We start from the raw sequence: 17,817 nt of genomic DNA, 5'->3' as shown, positions 1-17,817 counted from the left end.
GATGTATTGCCTTTCATGTATGGCTTGGAGAAACGGCATTGTGCGTTCATATTACGTTATCCTTAATTTTGAAATTGTTCAAATGAGTCAAGTTATGAGTTGATTGGCCTCTTGGCACTTATTCCTTGGATGCGATTGAAGGAAAGATAGATTCCATAAGAGTAGAGAGGCATTCTGGAAACCTTTGCAGCCTCTCCCATTCCCCTGGTCTGTGGGGCTGGAATTCTTCTCTTTGTGCCCAGCAGGGCACCCCACATGCCCTGTTCCTGCCCGTCCTCATCTGTTGGCCTGAGGTCCAGGCCTTCACACAGTGGGCGGGGAAGTGGTTGAGGCAGGACAGGTTTCAGAATGAAGATTACTTGTGAGCAGTAGCAGTAACACTCTTTGCAAAATAATTGTTTGTTATTTCAATTTTTCTGTAAAACTGAGAGCCCATTTATCACCCTTCTCCTTAGGCAAAATGTTTAGAAAGTGAGAAGGATGGAGTGCTCAACAAAGTCATCAAAAGCAACATTCGCCTGGGAAAGTTAGAGGAAAAAGTCAAGGTAAGTGGTTATTTGGCCTCGGAGATTTCATTTTCATATGGGAATGCAGGCTCGCTGCTGTGGATTTTTGTGTTTAAGAAAATGACACCTTTTGCATGTGCGTCACTAATAGTCCACAGAGTAAAAGTATTGTAAGGTTTTGCTGGCAGAATAGCACCTCTCACCTCATTCAATAAACTTTGGTTCATTCACACAATAAAATACTGCACAGCTGTTAAAGAAAAAAGGATATGAAGCAAGGCACAGTGGCTCACGCTGTAATCTCAGTGACTCAGGAGGCCCAGCCAGGAGGATCGGTTGAGGTCAGGAGTTTGAGACCAGTCTGGGTAACATAGCAAGACCCCAATCTCTACAAAAAATTTAAAAAGTTAGCCAGGCGTGGTGGTGCTTGCCTGTAGTCTCAGCTTCTCGGGAGGCTGACGGGGGAGGATCCATTGAGCCCAGGAGTTCAAGGCTGTGGTGAGCCAAGGTCACACCACTGTACTCCAGCCTGGGTGACAGAGTGAGACCCTGTCTCAAAAAAAACCAAAACCAAACCAAAACAAAACAAAAAACACCAATAAAAGGAGAGACAGGATCTCACTCTGTCATCCAGGCTGGAGTGCAGTGACATGACAATGTGTCACTGCAGCCTCGAACTCCCGGGCTCAATGGATCCTCCTCCCTCAGCCTCCAAAGTAGCTGGGACTACAGGCAAGCACCATGGTGTCTGGCTATTTTTTTTGTTTGTTTAGAGATGAGGTCTTGCCATGTTGCCCAGGGTGGTCTTGAACTTCTGAGCTCAAGTGATCTGCCTGACTCAGCCTCCCAAAGTGCTGGGATTACAGACATGAGCCACCTCACCTGGCAGGGACCCTGTCTCTTTAAGGAAAAAAAAAAAGGCTGAAAGGAAAGGGGATATGCCATGCTGTTTATGAGGGGACTCGGCATAGAAGTATTGAGTCATTTAAAATCCCCCCTGTAGGGTTTTTTCTTTTTCTTTCTTTCTTTCTTTTTTTTCTAGTTTTCCTGCTTTTTACTTCCAAAAGAGAAGGAGTGATCCTTGGAGTAGTTGGCCTTGCTTGGGGAATCCATAGCGTTACCATTTATCGGAACAGGAATAGTAAAACCAGTTCACCCGGAGGAGACACCTGTCAGCAGGCCCCAAGGTAGATAGGCCAGGGCCTCGGGGGGAGTGAAGAGAAAAGGCTTGAGAAATCCAGAGGTGACATCTCAGGAAATCCCTGCAAAATATCACGCTTCAAAGGGAGGACATCACCTTGGAAATCCGGGGCTGTGACGAGATCTGGGAACTGAGGGATGCAGGCAGAAGCCCCTCTGAACCAGGCTGAATTCAGAGAGCGGGAGACGGGGCTGCAAGGTGGAGGGTGGCGGGAACATGGGAAGCCTGGAAGGACACCCTGGCCCAACTGTCGCTCCCACCCTCCCAGGAACCTCCTCTCATCCCAGAGGAATTCAGAGGCCTTCATATAAAAACAGTTTAAGGAAAAGGAAGAAAAATAGAAGCATAAGTTCCTACTGACGAAAACTGCTGAAAACTTATCAGGAAAAGTGTTGCCGCAAAGGAGATCAAAACTATACTCCAAAGTGAACTGCTAGGTAGCTGGCTAGAGAGCTGGAGACAGCTGGAGAGACAGGACTTCAAGAGGCAGTCAGAGCCAGGAAGAAATGTCACAGAGCAGAGACACAGGACCTCAGGAAGAGGCAGCCAGGCCCAGGAGGGCGTGGGATGGAACTGACGTGACCCAGGGAAGAAATAAAAGGGAAAGAGAAGCCGTTTAAGAAATGCAGTCTGAATTCTATGGAGACAGATGCTGTAACAGCACAATAAGGGATATGCAGCTAGAAACGAGAAAGACAGACAGGAAAGTGGAAATGGAGATGTGCAAAGGATTCGGTGGAAAGTGATGGAGATCTAAGAGACTGACTTCTAGAGCCTCCGAAGAAGAAACCAAAACAGTGGCTTATTCTGCTCTAAACCGTAACTCATAAAAACCTTTCTGAAATAAAAGAAGACTTGAATCTACGTCCTGAAAGGGTACATTATGTACCTAGGGAAAACTGACACAGAATGGACCCAGAAAATTGACATCAAGACATACAACTTTAAGATAAAGAAAATGGCCCGGCGCAGTGACTCATGCCTGTAATCCAAGCACTTTGGAAGGCCAAGGCAGGCAGATCACTTGAGCCCAGGAGTTTGAGACCAGCCTGGGCAACATAGGGAGATCCCAGTCTCTACAAAAAATACAGCAATTAGCCAGGCTTGGTGGCACATGCCTGTAGTCCCAGCTACTCGGGAGGCTGAGGTAGGAGGATTGATTGAGCCCAGGAGTTTGAGGCTGCAGTGAGCTATGTTCATGCCTCTGCACTCTAGCCTGGGCAACAGAGCAAGACCCTGTCTCAACAGTGAGTCCTGCCAACCAAGAAGTAATTGGGGAAACTTCAGCAAAATTAACTTATAGTAAGCGAAGAACATATTTAACTGTGAAATAAGACTTACAGCGGGGATAAGGCTGATAGAATTGTATGTAAATGTTTTCTGACAATGTAGTAATAATACAACCAAGGAAACTGATGGGCAAAGGGTGAAGGAAGGTAGAAAGTAGATTACACTTGCTGATTTCTTCATAGTTAATAAAAGTCAAGGGATATCATTAAAGCTGAAAAACCAAGTGGTATACTTAAGCAGGTGAACAGAAGGAGGGGAAAAGTGAAGGAAACATTGTCATGAGCTAATGTATTGTTACTTTTGTTAGGGAAACAATGGATACGATCTAAAGAGAGGGGACTAAGAACATATAATATAAAGGTGTAAGAATAAAGCCAACCACAAGAATCGAGCTTTATTCCTAAATAGTGGAATTAGAGCTGGGCAGAGTGGCACATGCCTATAATCCCAGCTCCTCAGGAGGCTGAAGTAGGAGGATCGCTTGAGACCAGGAGTTCAAGATCAGCCTGGGCAACATAGAGACCCCATCTCTAAAAAAAAGTTTAAAATTAGCCGGGCTTGATGGCCAGCGCCTGTAGTCCCAACTCTGCAGGAGGATCTTGAGCCCAGGACTTTAAAGCTGTAGTGAGCTATGATCTCACCACCGCACTCCAGCCTGAGGGACAGAGCATGGAGCAGGATCCTGTTTCTAAAAAATTTTTTTTTAATTTTTTTAAATGGTAGAATTATAACAGCAAAAAAGCAAAGAAAAAGACTACATTAGTTTAAAATATTTTAAAAATATGTAGATAAAACAACCAAACATAAAATAACAAAATTGAGACCAAACAAATGTGTCCTATAGGTAAATGTAAACTAGCTTAATTCGCCCATTAGGGAAAACAATATTTTTTTGATTGGCTCATAAAGCAAAATGCTATTCCACACTAGACCCAAGAGACAACCTAAAACAAAGTGTTCGTGAAGGATTTAAATTGAAAGGATGGGTAGAGATAACCCAGATTTCTGCAAACACAAAGAAAGTAAAGGTCGAAATCTTAACATATGCCAAGATAGAATTCAGACCAAAAGCACTAAATGATACCAAAAAAAAGGGGAGATTTTTATAATACCAAAAGACTACAGTTAATAATATATAGTATGAGCTGGGTGTGTGTATACTATATATATATAATAATATATAGTATGAGCTCCTCCCTGCAGAGGAGGCTGAGCAGGAGGATCACTTGAGTTGAGTCTAAGAGTTCAAGGCTGTAGTGCAGCATGATCAGGTCTGTTAATAGCCACTGCACTCCAGCTTGGGCAACATAGTGAGACCCTGTCTACATAATCATCGTCATCGTCATCGTCGTCATCATCATCATCATCATCATCTATAGTAATTGTATCTATGCATTAAATAACACAGCAGCAAATTTATGAAGTGTAGACTACAGGAAATACAAAGAAAAATGGAAACTTGGTAATAGGAGCTATAATCCACCTCTCTTAATCCAAGACTGATCAAGATGTTAAACAAAATAAGAAAATAGAAGATTTAACAACATAATCAACAGGGTATATTTACATATATATAAAAGACACAAAAATTGATCATTGCTTGGCTACAAAGCCTCAATAAATCCCTAAAGTAAAAATAATGTAGGCATTTGTTTTTTGTTTTGAGACAGAGTCTTACTTTGTCACCCAGGTTGGAGTACAGTGGCGTGATCTTGGCTCACTGCAACCTCTGCCTCCCAGGTTCAAGTGATTCTCCTGCCTCAGCCTCCCGAGTAGCTAGAACTACAGATGCGCCACGACGCCCAGCTAATTTTTGTATTTTTAGTAGAGACAGGGTTTCACCATGTTGGCCAGGCTGGTCTCGAACTCCTGACCAGGCTGGTCTCGAACTCCTGACCTCAGGTGATCTGCCCACCTCAACTTTCCAAAGTGCTGGGATTACAGGCATGAGCCACTGCACCCGGCCAGCATTTGTTGATCACAAATATTAAAAACAGAAATTAATAAGCAAAATCAGAAAACAAAAAGTTATTTCACTTGGAAGTGTAAAAACTGTGCACTAAACAATTCTTGGGTCAGAGAGAACGTATAAACTGAGTGTCAGAGTTTCTTATAAAAAAATGAGTCTGTGGAACTACATGTCAGACTCTGTGACAATAATTTTAGAAATGCTCAGTGGGGCACGGTGGCTCACACCTGTAATCCCAGCACTTTGGGAGGCCGAGGCAGGCGGATCACGAGGTCAGAAGATCGAGACCATCCTGGCTAACACGGTGAAACCCCATCTCTACTAAAAAAAATACAAAAAAATTAACCAGGCGTGGTGGCGGGTGCCTGTAATCCCAGCTACTGAGGAGGCTGAGGCAGGAGAATGGCGTGAACCTGGGAGGCGCAGCTTGCAGTGAGCCGAGATCGCACCACTGCACTCCAGCCTGGGCCACAGAGCAAGACTCTATAGTCTCAAAAAAAAGAAAAAAATGCTCACAAGACAATTCAGAACCTTCAGTACTATACAGTAAAAATGAAAGAAGGAAAGTAAATGGCAGGCTTTCTCTCAGCTGTCTGTTTGGTGACAGAGAGTGACAGCCCTTGTTGGATTCTTCGATGAGGCTGTCTTGTCAAGGTGAAACAGTGCTGACCAGTGGCAGCATTAGTTCTTAGGTTACCAGTTGAAGCAGGGATAAAAGTTGTCCTGGAAAAAAATACAGTTGTAGATTAATTTGCAAGAACATCCAGTTTGTTCTGTGATGGTAATTTTTTTTTTTTTTTTTTTTTTTTTTGAGACAGGGTCTCACTGTGTCACCCAGGCTAGAGTGCAGTGGCACGATCACACTCACTGCAGCCTCCGCCTCCTGGGTTCAAATTATCCTCCCACCTCTGCCTCACAAGTAGCTGGGACTACAGGCGTGCACCACAACGCCTGGCTAATTTTTGTATTTTTAATAGAGACAGGGTTTCACCATGTTGGCCAGGCTGGTCTCGAACTCCTGACCTCAAGTGATCTGCCTGCCTCAGCCTGTAATAGTGCTGAGATTACAAGCATGAACCGCTGTGCCCCATGGTGATATTTTTTGTTTTCATTTATTTATAGCATATAAGGAACTAGGCTTTATATACATTAAAATTTGATTTTATTGTACTTGAAATTCTTTTATCACTTTTTATGACTTTTATGATCCAGACTTGCAATCCCAGATCAAACTTATCCGGGGTTACTAGATTTTAAAGGCTCTAACACACAAGGAGTGGGTAGAGAGCGCAGCCAGGAGGCACCGTCCACCCTGACCTGGCAGCGTCCCTCACTCACAGAGTCCTTCTCCTGACCAGGGCTACAAGAAGCAGGCAGCACTGAAGCTGGGGGACATCAGTCACCGTCTGCTGGAGCAGCAGGAGGACTTCGCCGGCAAGACAGCCCAGTACCGGCAGGAGATGCGGCACCTGCACCAGGTGCTGAAGGACAAGCAGGAGGTGCTGGACCAGGCGCTGCAGCAGAACAGGTGGGGTGTGCGCCCTGCGCCATGGCCCGCAGGGATGTCTGAATGTTTGATTGAGGGTTCTGCTAAAACCCTCTGGGCCTGTTTTATTTGTTCCGTTGTTTAATTTTGTTTCTACATTTTACTCTTATCTGAATGTAATATTGGTCTCGAGTTTTATTTGCTCCTCATCTTCTTTATTCTTCTAAAAATTCCTCTTGTTTGAATTGGACTTCCAGAATCAATGCACACCTCTAATTGCCTTTCTCTTTTTTTCTGCTGCCTTCCACCTCACTGATATTTTTATTTTGTCTCACTTTCTTTTTATTTTATTTTTTGAGACAGCATCTCACTCTGTCTCCCAGGCTGGAGTGCAGTGGCACGATCTCAGCTCACTGCAACCTCCACCTCCCGGATTCAAGCGGTTCTCCCACCTCAGCCTCCTGAGTATAGCTGGGATTATAGGCATGAGCCAGTTTTGTTTCATTTTTTTGAGAGATTTTATTAATTTTTGATTAGGTATTTTATTTCTGTTATTTCTATTATTATTATTATTACTACTTATAGACAGGGTCTGGCTCTGTTGCCCAGGCTGGAGTGCAGTGGTGTGATCATAGCTTACTGCAGCCTCAAACTCCTGGGCTCAAGCCATCCTCCTGCCTTAGCTTCCCAAGTAGCAGGGATTACGAGCATGAGCCACTGTGCCCAACTTTTTTAAACTCTTCATTCACTGCAGTCAGGGCCTGGGGATCCCCACTCATGGGGAACAGTGTAGACTCACACTCCAGATCCATTTGAGAGCAGGCCGGTGGCTCTGGTCTCCAGGCGATGCCTGGCCTTTCAGAACAGGTTTCCTTTGAAGATCTGCAGGTCTCCCACCCACCCCTCCTTTCTTTGAGGGTCCTTCACATCCTCCACTCACCTACCTTCACAGTGCCTCTAGGAGGAAGAGAAACTTGGACAAGAGTGGGCCCTGAGATTTTCTGTCACTCTTGATCTGCATGATCGCTCAGTCTACAGACATCCAGAGTTTGGCATTGACTTTTGTCCTCAAAGCAACTAATACTTTGTCTGCCACTTTGGTTTCAGTTTAGGCTTCATTTTTTCTGCCCTTAGAGACTGCCTGTTCTTTCGAGTTCAACCATACATTTAAACATGATTGCTATAATTTACCAAATATCTTCAGAAAACCAAAGTCTGGGGTTTTTTTTTTTTTTTTAAATACAAGGTCTTGCTCTGTTGCCTGGGCTAAAGTACAGTGGCACAATCTCAGCTCACTGCAGCCTCAAATTTCTGGGCTCAAGTCATCCTTCTGCCTCAGCCTCCGGAGTCGCTGGGAATACAGCTGCATGCCACCACGTGGGCCCAGCTAATTTTTAAGTTTTTTGTAGAGATGAGGTCTCACATGTTGCCCAGGCTGGGGCTTTTTTAGACATAGTTTAATTAAGTTGTTCTCACCACACAGTGGGCATCAGGGGCCTTGGAAGGAAGGAACGTTCATAAGAAAAGTGATTCTGGCCAAGTGGGCACATCACTGGCCTCCCTGAACTTCAGTGTCCCGCTCTTTAAACCATGGTGTGAAGTCCACCTGCGAATCCAGTTTCCAACATTTTCCAGAACCATCTGGCAGTGTCCGGGAAGGAGCTGGCCTCTCCAGCCTGGCCATGCTCCCCGATGGGGCTCAGCACCTTGTGAGGTGTGGCTGGTGTCCTGGTCTATTCCCAGTGGACTGTGGCCCTGTGAGGATGTGGCCACCTTCATCTGTCCTGTCTCCCCAGCACACCACAGGGCACTGCATCCTGGTTCTGGAAACGCTGCCGTGTGGCTCTTTCCAACCTCACATGACTCGGTCCCTCAGGGCCTCCCCATCCCGGCACATGGGCCAGGCCAATCTTCTCCATCTTGGCAATGAGTCTATCTCCTCAGGTCCCCCACCTCACCCCCTGACTCGCTCTTAGCTCTGGGCTGTATGGAGTGGAAGACCTGTGGAAGTTCGCTGAGTGCTGGCAAGGTCACAGTGGACAAGCAGACGGGACACAGGAGGGGCTGTGTGGGTGCCTGCGGCCAGGCCATCGTGCTAGAGCGTCTGGCTGGCCAAGGCCAGCCCTGCAGTTCCTGCAGTTCCTTATTCAACACGCCCAAGTTCATTCTTGAGAGAAAACAGGGATTGCACTGGCACCAAGGTCAAGGGCAGAACATAGAGGGAAGAGAAATGCCTGTGCCGTCCTGCTGCTCCCCATTCCCAGGTACTGGCCGCTTCATTCCACACTGAGCCCCAGCCTGGGCTGTCCTGCTGCTCCCCATTCCCAGGGCACCAGCCGCTTCATTCCACACTGAGCGCTTGCTTCAGAACCCAGGCACCGAGGGCTCTGTTCCCTGCCATTAGCGTTCTTCTGTTTTGAGTTCTTGCTACTTTGGGATTCATATGGGCTCTATATTATTTTTAAAATTGTGCCATTTTAAACTTATTTCCCTCAGAGAAATGGAAGGTGAACTTGAAGTTATTTGGGAATCTACCTTCAGGGAAAACCGAAGAATCCGAGAACTTCTCCAGGACACACTCACGAGGACAGGCGTGCAGGACAACCCCAGAGCTATGGTGGCCCCCAGCCTCAATGGCGTCTCTCAGGCAGACCTGCTGGACGGCTGCGATGTCTGCTCCTATGACCTGAAGACTCTTGCCCCCACCTGCCAGAATCTGCGGGAGCCCGTGGTGTAGGCTCCTCTGGCCTGAAAGGTCTGCCTCGCACAGGCCTTCCCTGGAGGGCAGCCCATGGTGGCAGCCGGAGGTGCGTAAGCCCACTGAACGCTGCGCGGCAGGGAAGAAGTAAATGGTCTCAGAGTTTAATCCATTGATAACATTTTGCTTTATTTTAAAAATTTTTTTTTTTTTAGAGCTAGGGTCTCACTGTGTTGCCCATGCTGGAGTACAGTGGTGCAATCATAGCTCACGGCAGCCTCAAACATGTTGGAGATCCTTCTGCTTCAGCCTCCTGAGTAGCTGGGACCTCAGGTGTGCACCGTCAGGCCCAGCTAATTTTTTTCTTTTTTGTTGAGATGAGGTCTTGCTATGTTGCTTAGGCTGGTCTTGAACTCCTGGCCTCAAGCTGTCCTCCTGCCTTGGCCTCCCAAAGTGCGGGAATGACACATGAGAGCCACTGCACCTGGCCCATTGTGCTTTATTTTAATAACGTGCTGCTGAAATATGTTTTAGCCAGGGCATGTTCTCTGGCCACATTGCCACTGAGATGAGCTCTATGACACCCACTGCTCTGGTGAGTAGGTGGCCTGCTGAGCGGGCCTGCCTTCCAGCTCCTAGGTCTGCAGCTGGGAAGTGCTGGAAGGGTTGGACGGGCAGCTGAGCCCTCATGCCATGGGTCAGATGGGGAAGTGTCACCCGAGGAGCCAGGCCATGGCAGCGGCCCTGATGATAGCTGTGCATGAGCTCTGGGGGCCTTTTCTTGTTTGGTAAAAAAAAAAAAAAACCAAGGTGCTGCTGTTCATGCCCTCTAAGTTGTATAAACCTTTTCTGCCCTCTCCCCTAGCCCTTCTCTATCCTCCTGAGCAAGTACTTTATTCTCTTTTGTTTAGTTGTTATTTTTGTTTGTTTTGAGACAGGGTCTCACTCTGTTACCCAGGCTGGAATGCAGTGGTGTAATCACCACAGCCCTGACCTCCAGGCTCAAGCGATCCTCCCTTCCCAGCCTCCCGAGTAGGTGAGATGACAGGTATACACTAACATGCCTGGCTAATTTTGTAAAAAAAAATTTTTGTAGGCCAGGCATGGTGGCTTACTCCTGTAATCCCAGCACTTTGGGAGGTCAAGGCAGGCGGATCACCTGAGGCCAGGAGTTCGAGACCAGCCTGGCCAACATGGTGAAACCCCATCTCTACTAAAAATACAAAAATTAGCTGGGCATGGTGGTGGGTGCCTGTAATCCCAGCTACTTGGGAGGCTGAGGCAGGAGAATTGCTTGAACCTGAAAGGCAGAGGTTGCAGTGAACCAAGATCACGCCATTGCACCCCAGCCTGGGCAGCCTGGGCAACAAGAGTGAGACTTTGTCTCAAAAAAAAAAATTTTCTTTTTTAAGAGATGGGGTCTTGCTATGTTGCCCAAGCTGGTCTCAAACGTCTAGCTTCAAGCAGTCCTCCTGCCTAGGCCTCCCAAAGTGTTGGGATTATAGGTATGAGCCACTGCGCCTGGTCTGGGAAGGTAATTTATTCTGGAGCCACACAGCTCCCCACCCATGTAATGAGAGCCCTGGCTTGGAGCTAAGATAGAGTCCCTGCCCCACTGCCACCACCAAGAAACATACCAGGGGGGCCGTGGTTCTGTCCCATGTGTGTTAGATGATGTGCCACCTCCTCAGGAAAATTACCCCAGCCGCTCAGAACCATTCAGTCCCAGGCCTGCTGGAGGGACTTGGGGACATTGGGCTACAAAGGACCCTAACTGTGGGACTCAGGGGTGGCACCCTGCAGCATCTCCTTTTCAGAGCCCCTCGCAGTGAAGTCCCGTCTTGTTTCAGGTGGGAAGGAGGCCCCAGTACTGGTCCTCGGTCATGTGTAGAAGTTCTACATGTGATCTTTGATTGCCAGACGGAAGGGTGAGATAGAAAGTCATAGTTCCTTTATGACTCTATAAGCTTGTCAACAGTTGAATCATTGTAATTTTATTTTATTTTACAAGCGGTAGAAAGACTCAACGGGATTGAAAACTGTGTATCATCTCCCTAGGAGATGACCTAACAAATAACTGTGATGCTATTTCAAAGGCATTTACGGCCGTTCTGCAGCCTCCTGTAGACAGGCTGACAGGTGGCGGCAGCCCAGCGTGGCTGCGCGGGGCAGGGGTGCTTGTCAGCAGGAACGCTGCTGCTGCCGTCGTGACCTAGAGAACCACTGTTGACATCCCTGTCTTTCTGCCTATTTTATGCAAACATTTTATTCTTTTGAGAAGTGTCCACTTTTGTTCTTATGTTTCTGCTTTAAGTTTTTCACACAGTGCAAACGTACTTTGCAAGTGTGGGGACTCCTGAATGGCACTGTGACCAGGGCAAGGGCAGGTGTCCCACAGACCCTATCTTCTGCCCAGCCTCCTGCTGGGTGCCATAGGAAGTGGGCAGAGAAGCCACGAGTCCAGGATGCCAAGAAGGGCGGGGCAGGCAAGGCAGAGAGGCACCCAGGCGCTTGTGAGGTTCCAGGAAAGGACAGAAACATTGGGGTGCTTCTGGAAGGAACTGGAACGCCCTGGCCCTTGCAGAGTGGACGAGGTTTCAGGAGCTACAGAAGGGTGGAGAGGGCCCCCAGGAGCACAGCAGGCACTCAGAGAAGCAGGAGGGGGTTTGGCCGGAGCTTGGGCGGGAAATAAGGCCGGACTGCACAGAGGAGAACTGGGTCTGCTGGGAGGGGCTCCTCCTTCCCCATGCTGCAAGTGTCTGGTCTGAGCAGGGAACCCTTCTCTTTCTTGGTCCTGGTGAGGTTTCATATGGCACTGGAAGATTCCTGGTCAAGCAGCTGTAGAACATGACCCAGGCACTCGAGTGAGCCTTGCTGGCTTTGCCATTATTTAAAAGCAGCCCTGGGCATGGTGGTGGCACCTATGGTTTCAGCTACTCAGGAGGCTGAGGTGGGAGGATCACTTGAGCCTGGGAGGTTGAGGCTGCAGTGACCTATGATCATGCCACTGCACTCCAGCCTGGGCAACCGGGTGAGACCCTGTCTCGAAAATAATAAAATAAAAAGTAAAAGCAGCCCTGGGGAAATGGAGACAGTGGACAAAGCAGGCTGGGGCACCAGGTGTGCATGTGGGTGTGAGTCTGTCATGAGAGCTGTCCTGAATGCCCTTAATGCCACTGAACTATATGCTGGAAAACAGTGACAACAGTGGATTTTGTTATATAGACAATTAAAAGAGAAATAACACCCAGGCCTGCTTCCTGAGTGTTTGTGTCATTTTACTTTCCCACCACCAACCTCTGCGCAAGTTCCGGTTGCTCTGCATCCTCATCAGCGCTTGGTGGTGTTGTCAATAACTGTGTTGAGAGGACAGAGATTTAAGGCCAAGGGTGGCCTAGCATTTAGCCTCTGGAGCGCAGCTGTCACTGGCTCCTCACCCCCTCCCCTACCTGTATCGTCGGCGGGAATGAAAGGCACAGGCCCCAGTGTGGGTGGCTCAGGAGAGCCCTCCCCGGGCCCGGGCAGCTCTTCCAGCAGGGAGGGCTTGAGCCGGATACAGAGCCCACAGCAGGAGGCTGAGCCTCTTGGGATGGGGCTGGGCTGACATCTGAATTCTTGAGTAAGACTGGAAACATCATCCACTCAAAACTTGGCTGGGCAGCATGGGGAGGGCTCAGTGTGCCCAGATTTGTGGCACCTCTCTGCTGGGTCACAGCTGGGCGGGGGTCCACAGGTAAGGAGTGGCTGCAGCCAGGAGTGGGAGAGGGGATGGGTACAGCTCGTTGGGCCTCTCTTGGTTTTCTCAAGGTGTGAGTCCATGGCCCCAAAGCTGGGCAGGAAACCTGCTGCCCTTCCAGCCTCGGCTCTTTTTTTTTTTTTTTTTAATTGAAACAGTCTTGCTTTGTCAACCAGGCTGGAGTGCAGTGGTGCGATCTCGGTTCACTGCAACCTCCACCTCCTAGGTTCAAGCAATTCTCCCACCTCAGCCTCCAGAATAGCTGGGATTACAGGGTGTGTCTCACCACGCCTATCTAATTTTTTTTTTATTTTTAGTAGAGACAGGGTTTTGCCACATTGGCCAGGCTGGTCTCAAACTCCTGACCTCAAGTGATCCGCCCACCTCGGCCTCCCAAGGTGCTGGGATTACAGGCATGAGCCACCATCCCCAGCCTCAGGCTCGGCTCTTTTCCTCATTTTTGACTAGGGGTGGACTGGGTAGGAGGGTTTTGGAGAGAAAGAAGAAGGGCGGCTTTTGTAGTTGATATTCACCTGCAGGGCCCTGCTGGGCTGTTTGCAGGCCCAATGTCTGCAAACAACAGGACAGAGGTAGTGAGGACCCAGGTTGGGCTATGGAGACTTCAAACCTACGGAGCGCATGAGGCTGCTTCCTGGATCTGGGCATGCCACCTGCTGCTGAGGACCCAGGCTGGCTCCCTGTGTCTGTGCTGGGTGCTCTGGGCCGCCATCCCCTTGTTCCACAGTCCACCCGTGTGTCAGCACTCTACAGAGGGTATGGATGAGAGAGGGAGAGTGCACTGAGGTGAGAGCATTGCTGCCTTGGGTCATCAGGAATCTGAAGCATCTATTTCACCTGGTCAGGAGGGTCCTGAGTATTTTATTAAAGAATAATTCTTTGAAAGTGAAGGGTCCATTGTAGTATATGTAGCATACCAGGGCTGGGTTGCAAGCAACAGAAACTATACTGCCCAATGTTAAGGGAAAGAAGGAAATATTTTGGCAATGTACACTGTGTGGCTTCCACCATGTTTTGAGAAGGACAGAAGCCGGAATAGCCTTGGGGTGGGGGTCTCAGTAGTTGAACACCGTCAGTCTACCCTGTGCTTCACTCAGATAGCAAATCCTGGAAGACAATGGCCTCTTGGCTGACCTTGGCTGACATCCTGAGCCCTCCCGTGTGGCCAGAGAAGTGAGGTCCTTTGGTTGGTAGCCCACCAGTGTCCCACAGAAAGGGACAGTTCCCTCAAGTTGTGGATGCTGGGCAGACAGAAACAAGATTACAAAAAATGGTAACTTCCTATGTTAGAGTCTCCATCTGTCACCCAGACTGGAGTCCAGTGGCATGATCATAGCTCACTGCCGCCTTGAACTCCTGGACTCAAGCAGTCCTCCCACCCCAGCCTCCCAAGAGTAGCTGGGACTATAGGTGCACACCATCATGCCTGGATAATATTTTTAAATTCTTTTCGTAAAGACAGGGGCTTGCTATGTTGCCCAGGTTGGTCTCAAACTCCTGGTCTCAAGCAATCCCCCTGCCTCGGCCTCACAAAGTGCTGAGATTACAGGCACACAGCCACAGCACCTGGCCCCAAAAATAGTAACTCTTTATTAAAGATGTTTGATGACACAGAACCCTCTTTCCCCAAAATCAGCAGCGATCACAACTTTCATCATGTGTGGCCACTGTGGTTGATAAAAGAGGCAGCGACCATGAATAGTGACGAGGTCGGTGGGGAAGGGAGCAGGATGGGAAGTCATGTTTTGACAGCATGCTGCAACTGTCTTCCCCACGCAGGTTATTTAATGAAAAACCATATTACTTGGAACACATAAAAATGATGGACAAAGTTCGAAGGCAGAATTGTACTGTTCCAATAGTTGTTGGATGTATATAGATTGTTCCTAGATAAGAGTTTTGAAATTATGCTTTCCTTGCTAATTGTTTTATGGCTAGATAGCATGTCCCTGACATCGAAAGGCTTTGCACATCACTAACTCATCACTAGTTCTTCTGGTTGGAATTCAGGTAGTAAGAGAACAAACACTTCTTCTATCTGTGGTAGTATGCCAGTTATTTCTGTCTTTTGGGTCCCCCTCCAAATTCCCAAGTGCTACTGTCAGCAGCAGTGGGAAGGAATACAAGACCGAGTGAACTTAATGAATAGGAGAAAGTGAAAACTTGAAGGCAGGTCTGGAACAAGCTTTCAGCGGTAAAGGAAGATTCAGCCTCTGCCTGAATGTTTGCCCAAGACCCTGCCTCTGTCACGAGGACAGTGAATTAGAGAACAAGCCACCCAGCTGGGCAGCCCAGAGGCTGTGCAGAAATGGACTGACACTATGGGATTAAAGACGTCTTTAAAACCATCACAGGAGGCCAGGTGTAATGGCTTACGCCTGTAATCTCAGCACTTTGAGAGGCTGAAATGGGAGGATCGCTTGAGCCCAAGAGGTAAAGGCTGGAGTGAGCTGTGATCATGCCATTGCACTCTAGCATGGGACCAAGAGACCCTGTCTCAGACACAAACCATCACAGGAGAAGGAAATGTTGGGGCTCAGGACACACCACCCCCAAAATATGACTGTAGGAGACCAGATAGATATCACCCCAAATTATACTTCTTTGGAATATTTTGAGCTGGTTATCTGAGAAACTGCAGACACAACAGGTATAGCTCTGAAAAGCTGCCCTTTGCAAAAGAAATTTATGTCATGAAGGAAATCTACATTAGTACAAGTATCTGTACCAGGAAGAGACAACTTTTATTACCTGAGGGACTTACATCTGCATAACAAGACGACCTTTATTCACCATGCATTTCCTCCCCTCACCATCCCATTACTAGTCCCTACCTGCCCCAGAAGCCCCAAGCCCCTAATCCTTATATAGCTCAGGATGCTATATAGGGTTTAGTCATTTGGCCCTTCTTCAAGTCTCCTGTTTTGTGGGACTCTGTTGCATATACACATAATTAAAACAGTTTTCCTCCCATTAGTCTCAATTCGAAGCCCAACCAAAGAACCCAGAAGGGTGGAGAGAAGCATTTTACCCTCCCCAACTGAAACCAAATGTGCACCAAATATAAGATAAAATGTAGATGGTGTAAAGATCTTCACACTGCAAGCATTTTTGCAATCAGAAGGGAAAAGCACGGGTTGAAAATGAAGGTCAAGAGTCTTTAGCAGAAACTTAAGAAATAGAGTGGTTGGCCGGGTGCGGTGGCTCACACCTGTAATCCCAGCACTTTGGGAGGCTGAAGCAGGTGGATTACTTGAGGTCAGGAGTTCAAGATCAGCCTGGCCAACATGGTGAAACCCTGTCTCTACTAAAAATACAAAAATTAGCCGGGTATGTTGTCACACATGTAGTACCAGCTACTCGGGAGGCTGAGGGAGGAGAATCGCTTGAACCTGGGAGGCGGAGGTTGCAGTGAGCTGAGATCATGACACTGCACTCCAGCCTGGGTGACAGAGCAAGTCTCAAAAATAAAAAAATGGTAGAAATGACAGTAGGATTTGCACTTTGGGAGGCCGAGGCAGGCGGATCACTTGAGGTCAGGAGTTCAAGACCAACCTGGCCAACATGGTGAAACCCCATCTCTACTAAAAATAAAAAAATTAGCCAGGCATGGTGGTGGATGCCTGTAATCCCAGCTACTCAGGAGGCTGAGACAGGAGAATCACTTGAACCCAGGAGGCAGAGGTTGCAGTGAGCCGAGATCATGCCACTGCACTCCAGCCTGGGCGACAGAGTGAGACTCCATCTAAAAAAAAAAAATTTGACAGCAGGGAGGTGAAACTTTAGCCACATGGCAGAAGCACTGGATACACAATGAACCAATGGTCTTCAAGAACTGAGGAAAATTTTGCTTTTTAAATGAAATCCGTATTATTTTCCATGAGGAAGAGCTTATGAGAATTACTTGAATACTTTCTGTGTATTCAAGGGAGGGAGAGGGTGGGACTGCGGTGAAAAACACAACTTTAAGAAACAGGCTTAAGAAATGCTCACCGTGGACCCAAAATGAACTGAAGTGGAGGTTTCTGACTTAACAAAGGACGCTCACACCCCGACGTTCCAAACTCGGCACTTGGAAGAGGCCCAGGAAGACCAGAGGGCTGGTCCTGGACATTCATGGAACACGGAAGTTCAATGTGTTCCGTGAGGAGGCGCCTGTTGCTAGCCCCACTTTGCAGATTCAGACCCTGATCCTGGCAGCGCTGCCTGAGCCCATGTGGGTAGTGGGTGAGGTTGCAGGGCTATCTGGCCTCAGCGGGGACCACTGCCCCACCCTGCCCTCCTCACGTGGTTTCCTGTCAGCCTGCCAGGAGCACTTTTGACCCGGGGGTATTCTATAGTGTTTTGCAAACATGGTTGTGCCAGGTGCTATGATGAGTGCTGCAACATTAGGAGGAATGACCCCAGCAAGCCAATGGGCAGGTTCTGTCTAGGGTGGCAGGACCTGCTGCCAGCCTCTCTGCTCAGTGCTCTGGGCATGGCAGGCAGGTAAACAGGCTGGGCCCTCCCAAGATGGGAGGTGACCAACTTCTAAATCAGGACCATGCCTCTGGGACACCAACGGTCCCTGTGCTCTGCGGACGGCTTTCAGAGAAACCTGTGCCTCTCTCAGGTCTGCTTGCCCCAAACTGCTCCCAAACTGACCCCCAGAGACTGGCCTAGCTCCTTCCATCCCTGACCTTTGCTTCCATCTGATATCTGGGATGCAATTAAGTTTGGCCCAAAGCAAAGCTACCAGAGTTTTGGCTGAAGGTAACCGCTACGATGCTTCAGACGTAGTGCTTATGCTGTGCCAGACTGTCTCATAAGGTCTCATAAGGTGATTCCTTCCCTATCTGAAAGGGCTTAGTGCTGACCCCTGAGGCTGCCGCCTGAGCCTAGGTCCAATTGTAGTGCGGGAGAACCTCTGCTCC

The 17,817-nt window shown here is 48.2% G+C and overlaps 1 protein-coding gene across 2 annotated transcripts in view; it reads left to right on the top strand.

Moving 5' to 3' along the window:
• Nucleotides 1–10,520, top strand: part of CEP89 (centrosomal protein 89) — a 100,270-nt gene extending 89,750 nt beyond the window's left edge. For both annotated transcript variants that reach the window (XM_024238235.3, XM_054538841.2), the window contains 3 exons: nt 456–545; nt 6,325–6,494; nt 8,949–10,520. In XM_024238235.3, the coding sequence (XP_024094003.3) occupies nt 456–545; nt 6,325–6,494; nt 8,949–9,189 (501 nt within the window). In that variant the 3' untranslated portion in view covers nt 9,190–10,520. The remainder of the gene's footprint in view (nt 1–455; nt 546–6,324; nt 6,495–8,948) is intronic.
• Nucleotides 10,521–17,817: the final 7,297 nt, after the last annotated feature.

This window comes from Pongo abelii, chromosome 20 (assembly GCF_028885655.2).
Source record: "Pongo abelii isolate AG06213 chromosome 20, NHGRI_mPonAbe1-v2.0_pri, whole genome shotgun sequence".
Lineage (NCBI taxonomy): Eukaryota > Metazoa > Chordata > Mammalia > Primates > Hominidae > Pongo > Pongo abelii.
Note: the sequence above shows the minus strand (reverse complement) of the source record. Positions and strands in the feature narration are given on the sequence as shown.